The 13,540-nt window shown below is 40.2% G+C and overlaps 5 protein-coding genes and 1 pseudogene across 6 annotated transcripts in view; 3 read left to right on the forward strand and 3 right to left on the reverse strand.

Annotated features, from left to right (window-relative positions):
- Positions 1-883: 883 nt before the first annotated feature.
- Positions 884-3,597, forward strand: LOC119560676 (adenosine deaminase 2). The gene is made up of 6 exons (XM_037874248.1): positions 884-1,480; positions 1,660-2,157; positions 2,220-2,389; positions 2,666-2,847; positions 2,900-3,036; positions 3,088-3,597. The coding sequence occupies exons 1-6, from the start codon at positions 1,408-1,410 to the stop codon at positions 3,549-3,551; spliced, it is 1,524 nt and encodes a 507-aa protein (XP_037730176.1). The 5' UTR covers positions 884-1,407; the 3' UTR covers positions 3,552-3,597.
- A 551-nt stretch (positions 3,598-4,148) lies between these two features.
- Positions 4,149-5,188, forward strand: LOC119560261 (annotated as a pseudogene).
- Positions 5,189-5,612: 424 nt separating this feature from the next.
- LOC119560678 (low molecular weight phosphotyrosine protein phosphatase 1) lies at positions 5,613-6,525 on the reverse strand. 2 transcript variants are annotated; one of them, XM_037874251.1, is made up of 4 exons: positions 6,375-6,525; positions 6,134-6,318; positions 5,902-6,075; positions 5,613-5,843 (listed from the first exon to the last, which is right to left on the reverse strand). In XM_037874251.1, exons 1-4 carry the CDS (start codon positions 6,397-6,399, stop codon positions 5,751-5,753), a joined length of 477 nt encoding a protein of 158 aa, XP_037730179.1. In that variant the 5' UTR covers positions 6,400-6,525; the 3' UTR covers positions 5,613-5,750. The 2 variants fall into 2 exon arrangements, with proteins under 2 accessions (XP_037730179.1, XP_037730180.1); XM_037874252.1 differs by lacking the exon at positions 5,613-5,843 and having other exon boundaries at positions 5,932-6,071.
- LOC119560679 (low molecular weight phosphotyrosine protein phosphatase 1) lies at positions 6,473-7,786 on the reverse strand. Its single transcript, XM_037874253.1, has 3 exons — positions 7,605-7,786; positions 7,191-7,540; positions 6,473-6,617 (listed from the first exon to the last, which is right to left on the reverse strand). The coding sequence occupies exons 1-3, from the start codon at positions 7,633-7,635 to the stop codon at positions 6,531-6,533; spliced, it is 468 nt and encodes a 155-aa protein (XP_037730181.1). The 5' UTR covers positions 7,636-7,786; the 3' UTR covers positions 6,473-6,530.
- On the reverse strand, positions 7,765-8,989 carry LOC119560677 (low molecular weight phosphotyrosine protein phosphatase 2). Its single transcript, XM_037874249.1, has 3 exons — positions 8,777-8,989; positions 8,355-8,707; positions 7,765-7,900 (listed from the first exon to the last, which is right to left on the reverse strand). Exons 1-3 carry the CDS (start codon positions 8,820-8,822, stop codon positions 7,805-7,807), a joined length of 495 nt encoding a protein of 164 aa, XP_037730177.1. The 5' UTR covers positions 8,823-8,989; the 3' UTR covers positions 7,765-7,804.
- Positions 8,990-12,430: 3,441 nt separating this feature from the next.
- Positions 12,431-13,540, forward strand: part of LOC119560542 — a 55,958-nt gene continuing 54,848 nt past the window's right edge. The window contains exon 1 of the mRNA XM_037874039.1: positions 12,431-12,988. The gene's annotated coding sequence lies outside the window, so the exon portion shown is untranslated. The remainder of the gene's footprint in view (positions 12,989-13,540) is intronic.

The following is a 13,540-nucleotide window of genomic DNA, read 5'->3' on the forward strand; positions in this document are numbered from 1 at the left end:
AGTCAGAAATATTATATATTTTACTTAAAAGCATTACTACCACATATAGCGCATCATCAGAAACGCTACAGCCGGACATTTATGCTGCTATCAGCTATATTTGTATACATATGATGTAAATACATTGGGTTCGTGGGTATATTTTTGCATATTGTTGACTAACCCAATTTGCTCTGTTTACCCACCGAAATTATACTTGACATTGAACGTGAAATGGGGGCATCAGGCCATCGATCATAAAAGAGAAATCTTCTGGGAATGTAATCCCACTCATGAGAATTTTAAAAAAACTATGTTTGCATATATTATGTATATGGGGTCTGTCTGTATATGCATGTTGTTTACTAAATAAAATGGGCTTCATAAAAAAGCCTCTACAAATTTGACCTTTTTTTACTTAAAAGTAGTTGGCATACCTATCAAAGTATCTCCGAGCTTTACAAATAAATATACATATTTTAGCTAATGTTCAATTGTATAACTCATTAAAACGATGTGGTTTTCGAGGAAAATATATATTTGTGTACAAGATTATATTCTTATCAAGCCAAAACATGTTTTTATAATTGTAATCGAATTTTACTTAGCAATGACAAAGAGAGCCTAATGACAATACCCTGGTTTAAAGCTTCTAAGTACAATTTAGAACGAAACAAACAAAATAAACATTACAATACAAAATGTATAACACAAATGGCATTTGTCAACAAACTTTTTGGTGTGTAAGCGAGGATAATTGACACATCTGTAATTACCGTAATTGTCATGAGCATCCAGACCACTTTATAGGGCTGGGGGGCTCTAGGAACTTGTAATTCCGTCGTCGTATGCTGTTAGAAACCAACAACCGCGTCCGTCAACGTCAGTGAAAATTTGCCAAAATAGAAAAATTCAAATAGTTAAAAGTCAGCGAGCGGCCAGCGCGCGCGCCTTCGTCATTTTAAATCACTTAATATGCGCGGGAGGCATTTAATCAGACAGATATATAAAAAAGATACCCAAACAATCCAGCTACTAGAATGAAATTGTTTCGGCAATTCCGAGCCCGGGAGCGTTGTCAACCGTTAAGAGTCGCGGAGGGTGCTGGCCCCGGCTCCACCTCTGGCATAATCTTTTAATGAGCAAGCTTCGCGAAATGATTTTATCAAAATTATAGTTTGTTTTTGCTTTTCTTGGTTCGCACAGCCATAGTTTGAACACCCGCTTTCGGCGGTGGTATCCACAGTTCTATCCGGACACTTCGGGCGAGCGGTCGCAAAAAGAGAAAACGATTCCCCACCCAAAATCCCCGAGTCAATAATAATAAGTCAACGTGACGCGGAGTCGAGTCAATATTTGGATAGTAAACTCATTAGCAGCTAAACAGGACTAACAAATTTATTAGACAAGCAGTAGAAGGACTTCAACATGATGAGAATATGGCTGTTTTTGCTAGTGCTACTTATTTCACACGTTCAGATCCAGGCGCAAACCGCCCTAAGTATGATATATCGAATTAAACATTCAGTTTTAGAATCTTTAAATGGTGTAATATTAATTTATTAATCGATCTTTTGTGTTTTAAAACTTAAAACTTGATCCCTTCACAAACCAGCCAATAATATTTTGGGAGATGGATTAACTAAAGATTGAAAATGATAAATTTTGTAATATTCTTAGGCTACGAACAAGCTCGTCAGGCTGTTCTCACAGCGGAGGAGGAACTCATGACGGGTGGACATACATATCTGAACACCCAGGAGGCCAAGGTGGACGACATATTCATGGAATACAAGCTCGGAGAGTTGTCCCAAGGATTCAGAAATGCGGAGCAGAATGCAGCAGCTCTGCATTTCTTTAAGGCCAAGCCGCTGATCGATCGGAGTGCTGTCTTCCGGTTCCTTCAGAAGATGCCAAAGGGATCTGTGCTCCATCTGCATAACACCGCCTCCGTGAGTTCCAAGTGGGTGGTGGACGATTTGTCGTATATGCCTGGATTACTGCGTTGCACCACAGCCAAAGGACGAAGTGTCCTGACATTCCGAAGGACACCAAAGGAGCACAAGTGTCAATCGCAGTACGTTCGAGTTTCCGACGAGCGGCGGAACTCCCTGGATCCCAGGGTCTACGACAAGAATTTCGAACGCCTGATTAACTTATATACTCCAGTTCCAGAGCGTAAGTGGTGAAAAAAAGATTAGTGATAATATATCATGATATCCAATGTCTTTATGTTACAGTGGAGTACCCTACAATTACCCAGGTTTGGGATCGTTTTCAGGACATGTTCGACGTGCTCGGCGATGCCATAACTTACTTGCCAGCCTTTCGAGCATATCACTGGCAGATGCTCGAGGAACTTTACAACGATAACGTGATGTACGCGGAGATTCGCACTAGTTGCAAAACGGTTAGTAACGTTTTTTTTTTTGGTATTTTCATATGACTATATATATAAAATGATTTAATGGAAAAATATTAAATATGGCCATAGCCGCATTTGGTATAGTCGATCCATATTTCACGATACAGTTTTATATAGCTTCATTTTATTTTTTTTTTACCGTTTCCTGCTTATAGTTTATGAAATGACAATTACCCTCGTACAAATATGGGAATTTCTTAAAAAAGGGTACCATTTATTCAGATTTTTTCTATAATTTACTTGTAACTTTCCTTTCATTAGCTTTATGACGCCAGTGGACGCACTTTTCCCCGAGAGCGTACGATTCGCGAGTTGTACAATATAAATGACAAGTTCGTAAAGCTGCATCCCGACTTTTTGGGCTTTAAAGTCATTATGGCTGTTTATCGGGGCTATGAAATGGATCAGCTCAAGGAATCCGTCGAGGAATTTAAGCAGCTGCAGTGAGTAAAAATTACCATATAAAGAATATCAACATTTACAGACTTTATACAGCCAAGACTTGCCCCACTTTGTGGTTGGATTCGATTTGGTGGGTCAGGAAGACAAGGGAAAACCACTTTATTCTCTGCTGCCTGCCCTGAGGGAATTGCCGCCAACATCTCGACTTTTTCTGCACGGAGGAGAGACCAGTAAGTAATACTCCTTTCAGAGGTTTTCTATTGCTTATATATTTCTTCTAGATTGGTTTGGTGCCTCCACCGACATCAATCTGCTGGATGCCCTGTTGCTCAACACCACTCGCATTGGTCATGGTTATGCTCTGGCCAAGCATCCGATCCTTCTAAATGCCGTCAAATCTCGACAGATCGCCGTGGAGGTCAGCCCTATTTCAAATCAAGTGCTTCACCTGGTCTGGGATCTGCGTAATCATCCAGGTGCTCAGTATCTAGCCCTCGATGTGCCCGTGGTGATTTGCAACGATGATCCTGGATTCTGGAATGCGAAGGGCCTGAGCTACGACTTCTACTATGCCATCATGAGTCTGGCGCCAAACAATGCCGGGTTAAGGATTCTAAAGACTCTGGTGTGGAACTCGGTGAGGTACTCCACGCTGATGGAGGAGGAAAAGACCCGTGCCTTCAAAATCCTGGAGCTCAGTTGGTCGCGGTTCATAGATAAAGTACTCCAAGGCAGCGTATTCTAAGAAAACTTACTAATAAGCACAAACAACCAAATTAAAGTGTTTTTGAGTGATAACAAAATTAACCATTTTTAATCTGGATCAGGAACACTTAAAATTCTAGGTTTCTAGGACTAAGCTTTCTTATTATCCACAGGTAACAGCTATTGGGATATAAAAATACATACATAGGTGAGGTAATAGCACATAATTTTCCCAGAACCAAGGTAGGGGTTATCATTTTCCAGTTCTAGGTTTTATTTTCTATTATTAAATTTATCTACTTTACTGTTTGTGTCGTGTCAATGGTCCAATACTGAGATTTGCGCTTTGTTCATTTGTAAATTTGTATAAATTGCAATGTTAAAGTTGCTTCACTAAGCAGTCATTAAAATAAATTAAGGCAAACGTGATCATAACGTGGTAGTTATCAATGTGGCAGTAAGATTTTGAACACCCGTTTTCGGCGATGATATCCGCACTACTCAGTCTTTTTGGGCGAGCGGTTGCATAAAATTTTATTTCACGTTTTAAATTGTTAAATGTGCAACCAATTTACCGAACATAAAACGTATAGATTTTAAAGTTGATCATCTGATGATATAATTGAGGGAATTTTTAATGTATCCAATTATATCTTTAGGATACGAAAGAGATCGCCAGGCTTTTCTCAAAGCGGATGATGAGCTCATGATTGGAGGACACACACATCTGAACACTCAAGAGGTCAAGGCAGATGAGATATTTATGGAGTACAAGCTCAAAGAGTTGGCCCAAGGGCTTAAAAATCCGGAGCAGAATGCAGCTGGTCTGCATTTCTTTAAGGCCAAGCCGCTGATCGATCGGAGTGCTCCATGCGCACAATACCGCCTACGTGAGTTCCCAGTGGGTGGTGGCCAACTTGACGTACATGCCCGGATTGCTGCGTTGCACCACAGCCGAAGGCCGAAGTGTCCTGACTTTCCGAAGGACACCAAAGAAGCACAGGTGCAGTACGCAGTACGTCCGAGTTTCCGATGAGCGGCGCGACGCCCAGGATCCACAGGTTTACGATAAGAATCTCGAAGGCCTGATCAAATTATATACTCCACTTCCAGAGCGTATGTCAGGGATGCTCTTTTGGGACTATACTCATTATATCTAATGTTTTAACCTTACAGTTGAGTACCCTTCAAGTAACCGGGCTTCGGAACGGTTTCAGGGCATGTTTGATTATGTCACTGGCAGATGCTCGAGGAACTTTACGACGATAATGAGTATGTACGCGGAGATTCGCGCTGATATCCAAATGTTTAGTAAGGGTTTATTTAGATAGATAGTTCCATATGGCTAATTTGTCAATATCTATCGGCCAAAAATGGTTTAAATCAGACCATTGGTCCAAATTGGTTTGCTGAGTAACGGGTATATTATAGTCGAGGCACTTGACTACAGCGTTTTCTCTTCTTTTTATAATATATTCAATTTTCTGTTATCTTTATGACGACAGTGGACGTACTTTTTCCAAAGAGCGTTATGTGCGAGAGTTGTACGATATAAATGAGAAGTTCGTGAATCTGCATCCTGATTTCTTGGGTTTTAAAGTCATTATGGATGCTTATCGGGGTTATACAACTGTTGAGTTTTTGGCAATCGTCGATGAGTTCAAAAAGTTGCAGTAAGTAAGGTAGAATATTTGAAGAGAGTCAACACTTACAGATTTTATTAGCCATGCCCTGCCCAATTTTGTGATAGGATTCGATTTGGTGGATCAGGAGGACAAGGGAAAACCAATTTATGCTTATGATGCATTTGCCGCCAACATCTCGCCTTTTTCTGCACGCCGGAGAGACCAGTAAGTGGTTTTCATAAAAAAACTAAGTTATATCCTGATCATGTGTTCCTTTCAGATTGGTTTGGTAACTCCATCGCTTTTTCGCTCTTTTCAAGCATCCGATCCTACTAAATACCTTCAAGTCGCGCCAGATACCCATCGAGGTATGCCCCATTTCGGATCAAGTGCTTCACCTGGTCTGGGACCTGCGTAATCATCCAGGTGCTCAGAATATGGCCCTCGATATGACAATCGTGATAGGCAACGTTTTCTAAGATTAAACAACTTAAGTAATGCTGTTTTAAATAGGCTGCGTCGAGAACGCTTACAATGAAAGGATTTATATAAAAGTTATATATCTAAATTAAAATTTTTTTTTTTAATTTCTTTCCCGAGGATTTCTTCATATCTTATTTTCCATCTGATAAATAATTTTCCACAAAACGCTCGCAGCTTTCCCGAATTTGCAGATATGCAGTATTAAAACCTCCCATGCCTTGACTCTGTGGAAGCAAAGATAATTATTGCAATGAGTTACAAAATCCACGTCATTTAAATTACAAAATATGGATCCTGGATGATCTCATCCTCCTTGCGTCCAATATAGCTACCCAACAGTTCAATCTTGCACTTTGGACTGGGATGAAGTGCATTTGCCATTTGCTGAAGCTCAATCAGGTTGCTGTTGTCCATGGCGAATATGTAATCAAAGTCGTAAAAGTCTTGGGCAACTATCTAAAAATAATGACCTTAATATAACAAGATGAGGGCTTTTAAAGTAATTTGTGGGTACCATGCGACCCAAGTGGTTCGTTTTAAGACCATGTTGTTTCAGCAATTGTTGGCCACGGGCTTGGGGCTCCTCGCCCACATTCCAATCTCTCAGGCCAGCGCTGTCCACATACCAATCCTGAAGATTACTTTTGAGTACTAAATGCTTCAGTATGGCCTCGGCCATTGGAGAGCGGCAGGTGTTTCCTTAAAGAGAGGTAAAACTTTTAATAAGTAGGTTGTTTTTAATTGTTGACACTTACCAATGCATACGAACAGAACCTTCATGCTTACAGAAATGCTGGGAACTGCAAGTTCCGATAACTAATGCAGCTGATTCATTTTATAATATATAAACCGGTTCACTTTTTCATTCAGCTTTATTAGTTTACCTATATCACAAAACGTTTACAAATCATTTACTTTTGGAGGCGTTCCTTCATGAAGGCGGCACAGGCCACAACACACTGCTGGTAGGCAGTCTCAAAGCCCTCTGCTCCACGCTCCTTAAATATAAAAATATAGGTCATAGGGTCAAATATAGAAATATAACGTTTTTTGCTTAGTTTTAAAACCAATATAATACCTAATTTTCCTTTTAGTCTATATATGTTATTTATAAATAGGTAAGAATTCTTAAAAATCCGTTACTTCGGAATTTTAAATTTTTTCATACAATATCTCTAGGTTGAAAAATCGCCCTATGGGTTATCTTTTTATCTTTACATCGCTTGTTGTATTTTTTCCAGAGATACCTTGAATTATTCATTTAAAACCTATTACAATCTTTTATCTTTGTATGGCTTGTTGTATTTTTCCCAGAGATACCTTGAAGTATAAATCAAAAACCTATTACTCTGTAATAAAAACCCTTAATCCCTTTTAATATCTAAAATATGTCTATCTCTTATGTATGTATTCATTTGTAAGGTCTCTAGTAAAAACATTTATAGACCTCATTAACATTACGGTCGGATCCCTCTCTACTATCAAAGCATTGAAGATGTCCATGAACATTAAAGATAAACGAAGAAATCATGATGGCATGATGGTAGACTAATTTTTCAAAGTTATCTTACATAGTATGGATCCTCTATGATGCGGTTCTTTTTGTCCAGCCCAAAATCGCCGAGCATCAGGAGCTCGGCCTTTGAGCCCTTGGGTGCCTGGCGCCTCAGGTCGCTCATGTTTTCCTCGTCCATGCCGAAGATGTAGTCAAAGTCCGAAAAGTCCTGCTTTCGGATCTGGCGAACGATGTGGGTGCACTTGAGGCCGTGCTTTTCCAGAGTGCTGATGGCCCTCGGATCCGCCCGGTTGCCCACGTGCCAGCCTCCAATGGCCGCACTATCGACCTCCACGTCCTTGACCTTGGCTTTCTCTAGTGTGTCCACCATCACCACCTCCGCAATGGGTGATCGGCAGATGTTGCCTACAAGGTCAAAGGTTAAACTCCATAACTTAATGTACCATTTAAAGGACCTGTCATTTATTACCCAAACAAATCATAAGCACTTTCTTCACCATCTTAAGACAATTTACACGGGCTTACAAACAATTTTGTGTGTTGATTTTTCCGGCTGGTGAGCGAGGGTTCCGAATTTTGCAGCCCTGGTAGTCGCCGGTAGTTGGCAACGCGGGCAACCAGCTGTTGCTGGACGGAAGGCTTAACCCTCAAGCGGTCGCCGGGGCTGCTTTACATTATCTGATTCTTGCGCGCCTGTTTCAGGAAATTCTGGCACGCAATTTTGCATTGCTGGTATATTTTCTCGAATGAAGCTTCGCCAATATCCTAACGTAGAAAAAAGTTTTATTTTTATATGCTATAGTAAAAATAACAATTATTTCTTTTTTTAAAAATAAATATCATCCATACTTGAAGAACTACTGTCAAATTTAATTGTCGTTGAGCTATTACTTAATTAATTATCTATATTAAACATTTTTCCAAAAGCATTCAATTTTTACAAAACTATTCCTATAACTAAAAATAAATATTTTTAAAGGAACACACATTTAAAGAATGTTCTGGAAGTCGGCGACGTAAATGTAATATTGTAAAGCAAACTTTTTTTTGCTATGTCTCTTGTATTTATCTAGTTTTTTATAATATTTAAATATACAAGTACTACTTTTAAAGTGCGTTCTTAATCTTAAGCAAAAAATCCTAGGCCTTACTTTGAAAAATCCATATTTTAAAACTTATCGCTCAAGAAAACCCAGTTTTTCCATTTTTAAAGGCTTACATAATAGGGATCTTCAATGATGCGATCATCCGGCTTTAGTCCAAAATCCCCCAGAAGAAGCACCTTGGCTGTGGCATAATCCGGAGCCATTCGCTTCAGGGCGGCCAAGTTACTCCGATCCATGCCGAAGATATAGTCGAACTTTAGGAAATCCGCGGGGGCCAGAACTCTGGCATGGCTATAATAGTCGATGTTGTTTCTGGCCAGGACATTCAGAGCCCGCTCATCCGGCCTGCAGCCGCAGTGCCATCCTTCGATGCCGGCACTCTCCACGTGCCACTCCCCCTGCAGGCCCGCCCTCTCGACTACGTCACGCATCACAGCCTCGGCAATTGGGGAGCGGCAAAGGTTGCCTGTGTGTGCAGTCCATTTGCATATTAATTACGAAAATTTCAGGGATATATTATAAGGAGGTTACGCACCCACGCAGACCATCAGTACGCTTCTCCTCTGCGATCTCTTTCCCATGGCTCACAGTTGGATATTTTGGGATTGGCCCTTTGATTCACGAACTCAATTCACTGAGAAATTTGAGAGGACTTGGTAACTCAGGAGTATTTAGGTGCGGCTTAGTACAAAAGTGTTCAAAAAATGTGTGAAGAAACAGTAAGTAGATTGATATGTAAACTTAACTGACATTAAAAGCAAAGTGTTTAAAATTCCTCTTTGATTTCTTATTAAATTTCTATAAGTTTTTGGTATCCCTTGGTTATATGATACTATGAATTTCCTAATTTTAGTAAACACATTTCAATTTTCTACTAAGGCTATAAAGATGTAACTTTATTAAACAGACTTTAGGACCCAAAAAAATCATATTATAAAGTCAATATATTTTATAAGGCATTACATGTTATGAGAAGCCCTTTCCCCCATTGCTGATTACGGCTTATTGAAATAAATCATAGCAATAGTGAATTTCTTTTGATATTAAAGACCAATCTATTGAGTTATTTTAAAAGACGAGTTTACCAAAATTACCCAAATGGATATGGAGTTTGACAAGGTGCTGAATTACAGAAGAGCCATTACCGAACTACAGTAAACACCTCTGAGGTATAAACAACCTCGGGATTAGCCTGCATTGCATTGTGAGCATTTAGTTTAGGAGCAGACTTTGGCCGTTACACTTTGTCAAGTGGTGCCTGGCTGGAGATCACACCTCTGGCACTTCCTCTTCCGGCTGCCTGGTGCATGCACCACATCCTGTTTACCCACCATCCGCATTTACTCCGAACCTCTGACTAAAAACTGCGCTCAAAGCAACTTTAACTATTACCATTTAATTAAAGTTCATTTGCCGGGCGACGGACGAGGTCCTTACCACCCACTTCGTCTGGGGGAAAACTTTTGCCCAGAGGAATGCAGAGGTGTTGAGCTCTGCCCTCGGTTTCCAACTGGGTTTCGGACCTAGGTTTGGGCTGACCCCATGAATATGCAAGCTGCACCTGCTGCTCAAAGGACAGGCTGGTCGTAAAATGCGTAATGACTGTCAGGGAGATGAGTTCTCCGGTTCGGGTGTGAAACTTAAAGCGGATGAGGATGACCAGGTCTCTGGCAGAGAAATAAAGTTGCTTTTTAAATAAATTCGTTTAGAGTTTTATGCAAATTGTACACACGCACACACAACCGTCGGGGGCAAACAAAAGCCAGACGAAATGGATGTACACAAACTTTGCCAAGTTTCTGGTAGTTGTTGTTGATGTTGATGTTGCTTTTCCTGGTAGTCAGGGGGCGGCTTTGATGGCATCAAAGTGAGCTTGTCGTTGTGCAGACAAATGTTACGTACTCTCGTCACACTCTTACATATGCAAATGTCCCTTGCCGGCGCAGTGCTGCAGTGCGTCCTCCACAATTGACAATTGTTGAAAATGCAAATGGAAATGGAAATGCCAAGACATGTGCCCAACAGCCACACCAGCAATTCATACATATGCCATGGATAATGGAGGTTTCTCGGGGGAGGAGGCCGTGCAGGTAAAGAGGTGAAGACAAATGCAAAGGCGATGTCTCTACTATCATCATCCGGCGACGACATCTCCTCAGATAAGATAAACGTTGGCAAAGTCAACAGCAAGAACTGCATGTACTGGAAAAAATTAATTAAGAAAGTTCGGAATGTACGATTTTCAAATATTTTCTAATAATCCAGAAATATGCCTGAAAGTATGCAGGAAAACTCTATACTTTGGGTTATATATTTATCAGTGATTTTGAATCATTTGTGATATTTATGGTAATCATTGTATGTTTATCATTTCCTGATTATATCTTTTATTTAATCAGAACTCTATATTCATCGAAAACGAACTATTAAGATAGATACCCCAGAAGAAATATATACAAGGGCTTTATAGACAAATACACTTATTAAAATACAAATACATTTATGTAGAGTCTCAATATACCTTCCATTCTCAATATTATAAAAAAGTTTTGTTATTATGACGCTTAATAAATAAAAATTTAAAATAATTGTTTTGTTTAAAAGAATATTTTAAAAAAACTATCTTGAGAAAAAATAATTTTTTAAGGGGTATTACATTTTTCTAAGCTGTACAAAATAATATCTCTACAAATCCGACACATTTTTTCAAGTGCCCTAGGGAAAGGTCAGTGTAAATAAAAGAAAACGGATTCGTAGCCCACCGCAGGCCGAAATAAATTCTCAAGTGCAAATGAGGTAAATGACAAGGGGTACAAAACCATCATAACCTCTGACCTGCCTCCCTGCGACCCAAAACTCCCACTTCGTCGAGCAGTTGACAGTCGAGAGCAAACATGTCCGAGATGAACATCCATTTTGCATTTGGCAAATGAAAAGCGGGAAAGCTACAACTGACGTAGTGGCTGGCAGACAGCTTGTCTATGCATCAAGCCATCTCTATCTGGGCCTGTATCTGTATCTGGAAGTCCGTATCTGGTAACCGTATCTTTTCCTCTCTCTGTCTGCCTTTTGCAGCTTCATCAAATATTTAGCGCCAGGCAGGCGGCTTCATCTCGAGGGGCGGAGAAGAGGGACAAATAAGCGCATTCATTGTGTTCGTTCAGTGTAAATACGAAACGGATGTAGCACTGCTTGGAAAATAACAACTTTGAAATCTTAAGAGCTGACATCGACTGCTGTGATACTGTAAAATGTATCTAGAATCTAAAGATTACTAAAAAAACATTTAATTTATCGAATGAGTATGTATTTTGTTAAGCTTTATATAAAATGAAATTTTAAATAAGTTTGGAATATTATATATAATGTACATATATAAGTAAGTACATAAAATCGTTCAAACATGTTTACTTAGCAGTTTTGAAAATGTGAAAATCTTTAAGTATTTCTTGCTATTTAAAAATAATATTTTATACTTAAAGCTTCTTAAAAATGATTTAGTTTCCAGAAATTAATAGATCATATATATTTTTAAACTTTTTTTTTCGATATGAAATCATTTTGATCTAGTCCTATAAAGATACCAATAAGTTAAACAAAGGAACACTAGAATTCGGGGTTTGTTACATAAATACTATCTTTGTTGCTTTATCGATATACCATTTTACCAGTTCCTAGACGTTAATAGTTAGCTGTGGAAGTTTTTACTACATCAATCACTGTATTTAATAGCTTTGTGTGAGGATACATAAAAGTCTAGAAACTGTTAAAGCAATGCCGTCAGAACTAATGAATAAAACAAACTTTGAGGGAATCGATTTTAGTCCTTGTTTATACGTAAATTTAATAATCCTCCCCCGCCCCGGACACCGAACTCAGTATACCCCTGCAGCAGATGCTTTGTAGAGAGCAGGCGAACTACCCTGCAACAAAATAGAGGGTGTGGGCAGTGCCAACGACCAGCAAGAACAGCCAAAAAGCCGGCAACAACAAACGCCCGCGCAGTGCCGGCAAAATGTTGCATGTTGCTGCCGTGCCGCACTAGCAACATGTCGCTTGTTGCTGCCGTATGCGCACCAGCAACATCAGCAGCAAACATTGCATTTGTGTGGGTCGCCTCAGCAACATGAGCAGCGTTTCGAAAACTTGTTTTCAACGTAGTTGGATTTAGTTTACTTTGAGACGGCGACGCAGGTGGACGTGTCCGAGTGCGAGTGAAAGAGATCGAAGAACGCGAGCGGAACGTAAGCGGACCGCGTTGTAGAAACAACAACAACAGCAGCAGCAGCATTTCAGTGTTTGTCTTTAGTTTTATGGCGCACGCTTCGCGTCAGGTAGTTTTTTCCGAGATATATATATATACATATACCTGTATAATGTTTTTGTGATTCGTCTGGCGGCAATGTTTTATGGCTGACAAAACCATCCAGCGTGTAAAGGTTGTACTACCCCGTGCGAGAATAAAATCAGAGGGTTACATTCTGCGTGAAAAGTGCCAGTGTTTACCCTTTTGCCGGGATTACTCATCAGCGCATCATCATCATCATCGACTACAACTCCGCTGCCACAACTTTACGAAATCCCAAAAACCAGTATCTCCTCTGAGCCCAAGTATCTGCAAGATACGTGAGGCAGTCCAGACCACATATTGGAATTTACTTAACACGTATGCAACGAGGCACCAATACCACTAGGCCACACAGTTCGAGCGGGACCCATTGGATTTTGCAACCGAAAAAACTACAGGGTAGGTACAAATCGTGGCTAATCGCGGTCTCTTCCCGGGAAAAAAGGCAGAGAAACATACTCACACTTGTCCAGCTGCGTTTTTCCACCCTCAATAAATTCGGGCTACCTGTCTCGGGATTGACCCTCTGGTTTTCCCATTAGCCGCTAGAAGATTTCACTGCTGCCGCTGCTGCTATATGGTATATCGGAAAGCTATGGCTATTTATAAATATAGGTACCCTGCGCTTTGGGGCCCAGGCTCAAATCCGGTTTTCATATATCCCAGCCCATGTCTGCTGGCGGGGCCAACATCAATTCAATTTCTACTGGCTGAGTGAGTTTTTAACTCTCGACGAGAAGAATCTCCATCTCCAGGTCGAGCAGCATCTTCGCTGTGATCTCTGGAGAGCTGGTTTCTTCAAGACGTTTTCTTTTCTTTTCTTCGCTCGCTTTGTTTTCTTTCGTTTCGTTTTCGTTTTTTACCATTTGCCGATCGTCGTGTTGATGTTGATCATGATGCTGTGGCTTATTGCCGCCAAGATTTTGTATTTTTGCCGATTGAAGGTGCATG

Source organism: Drosophila subpulchrella, unplaced genomic scaffold (genome assembly GCF_014743375.2).
Source record: "Drosophila subpulchrella strain 33 F10 #4 breed RU33 unplaced genomic scaffold, RU_Dsub_v1.1 Primary Assembly Seq354, whole genome shotgun sequence".
Lineage (NCBI taxonomy): Eukaryota > Metazoa > Arthropoda > Insecta > Diptera > Drosophilidae > Drosophila > Drosophila subpulchrella.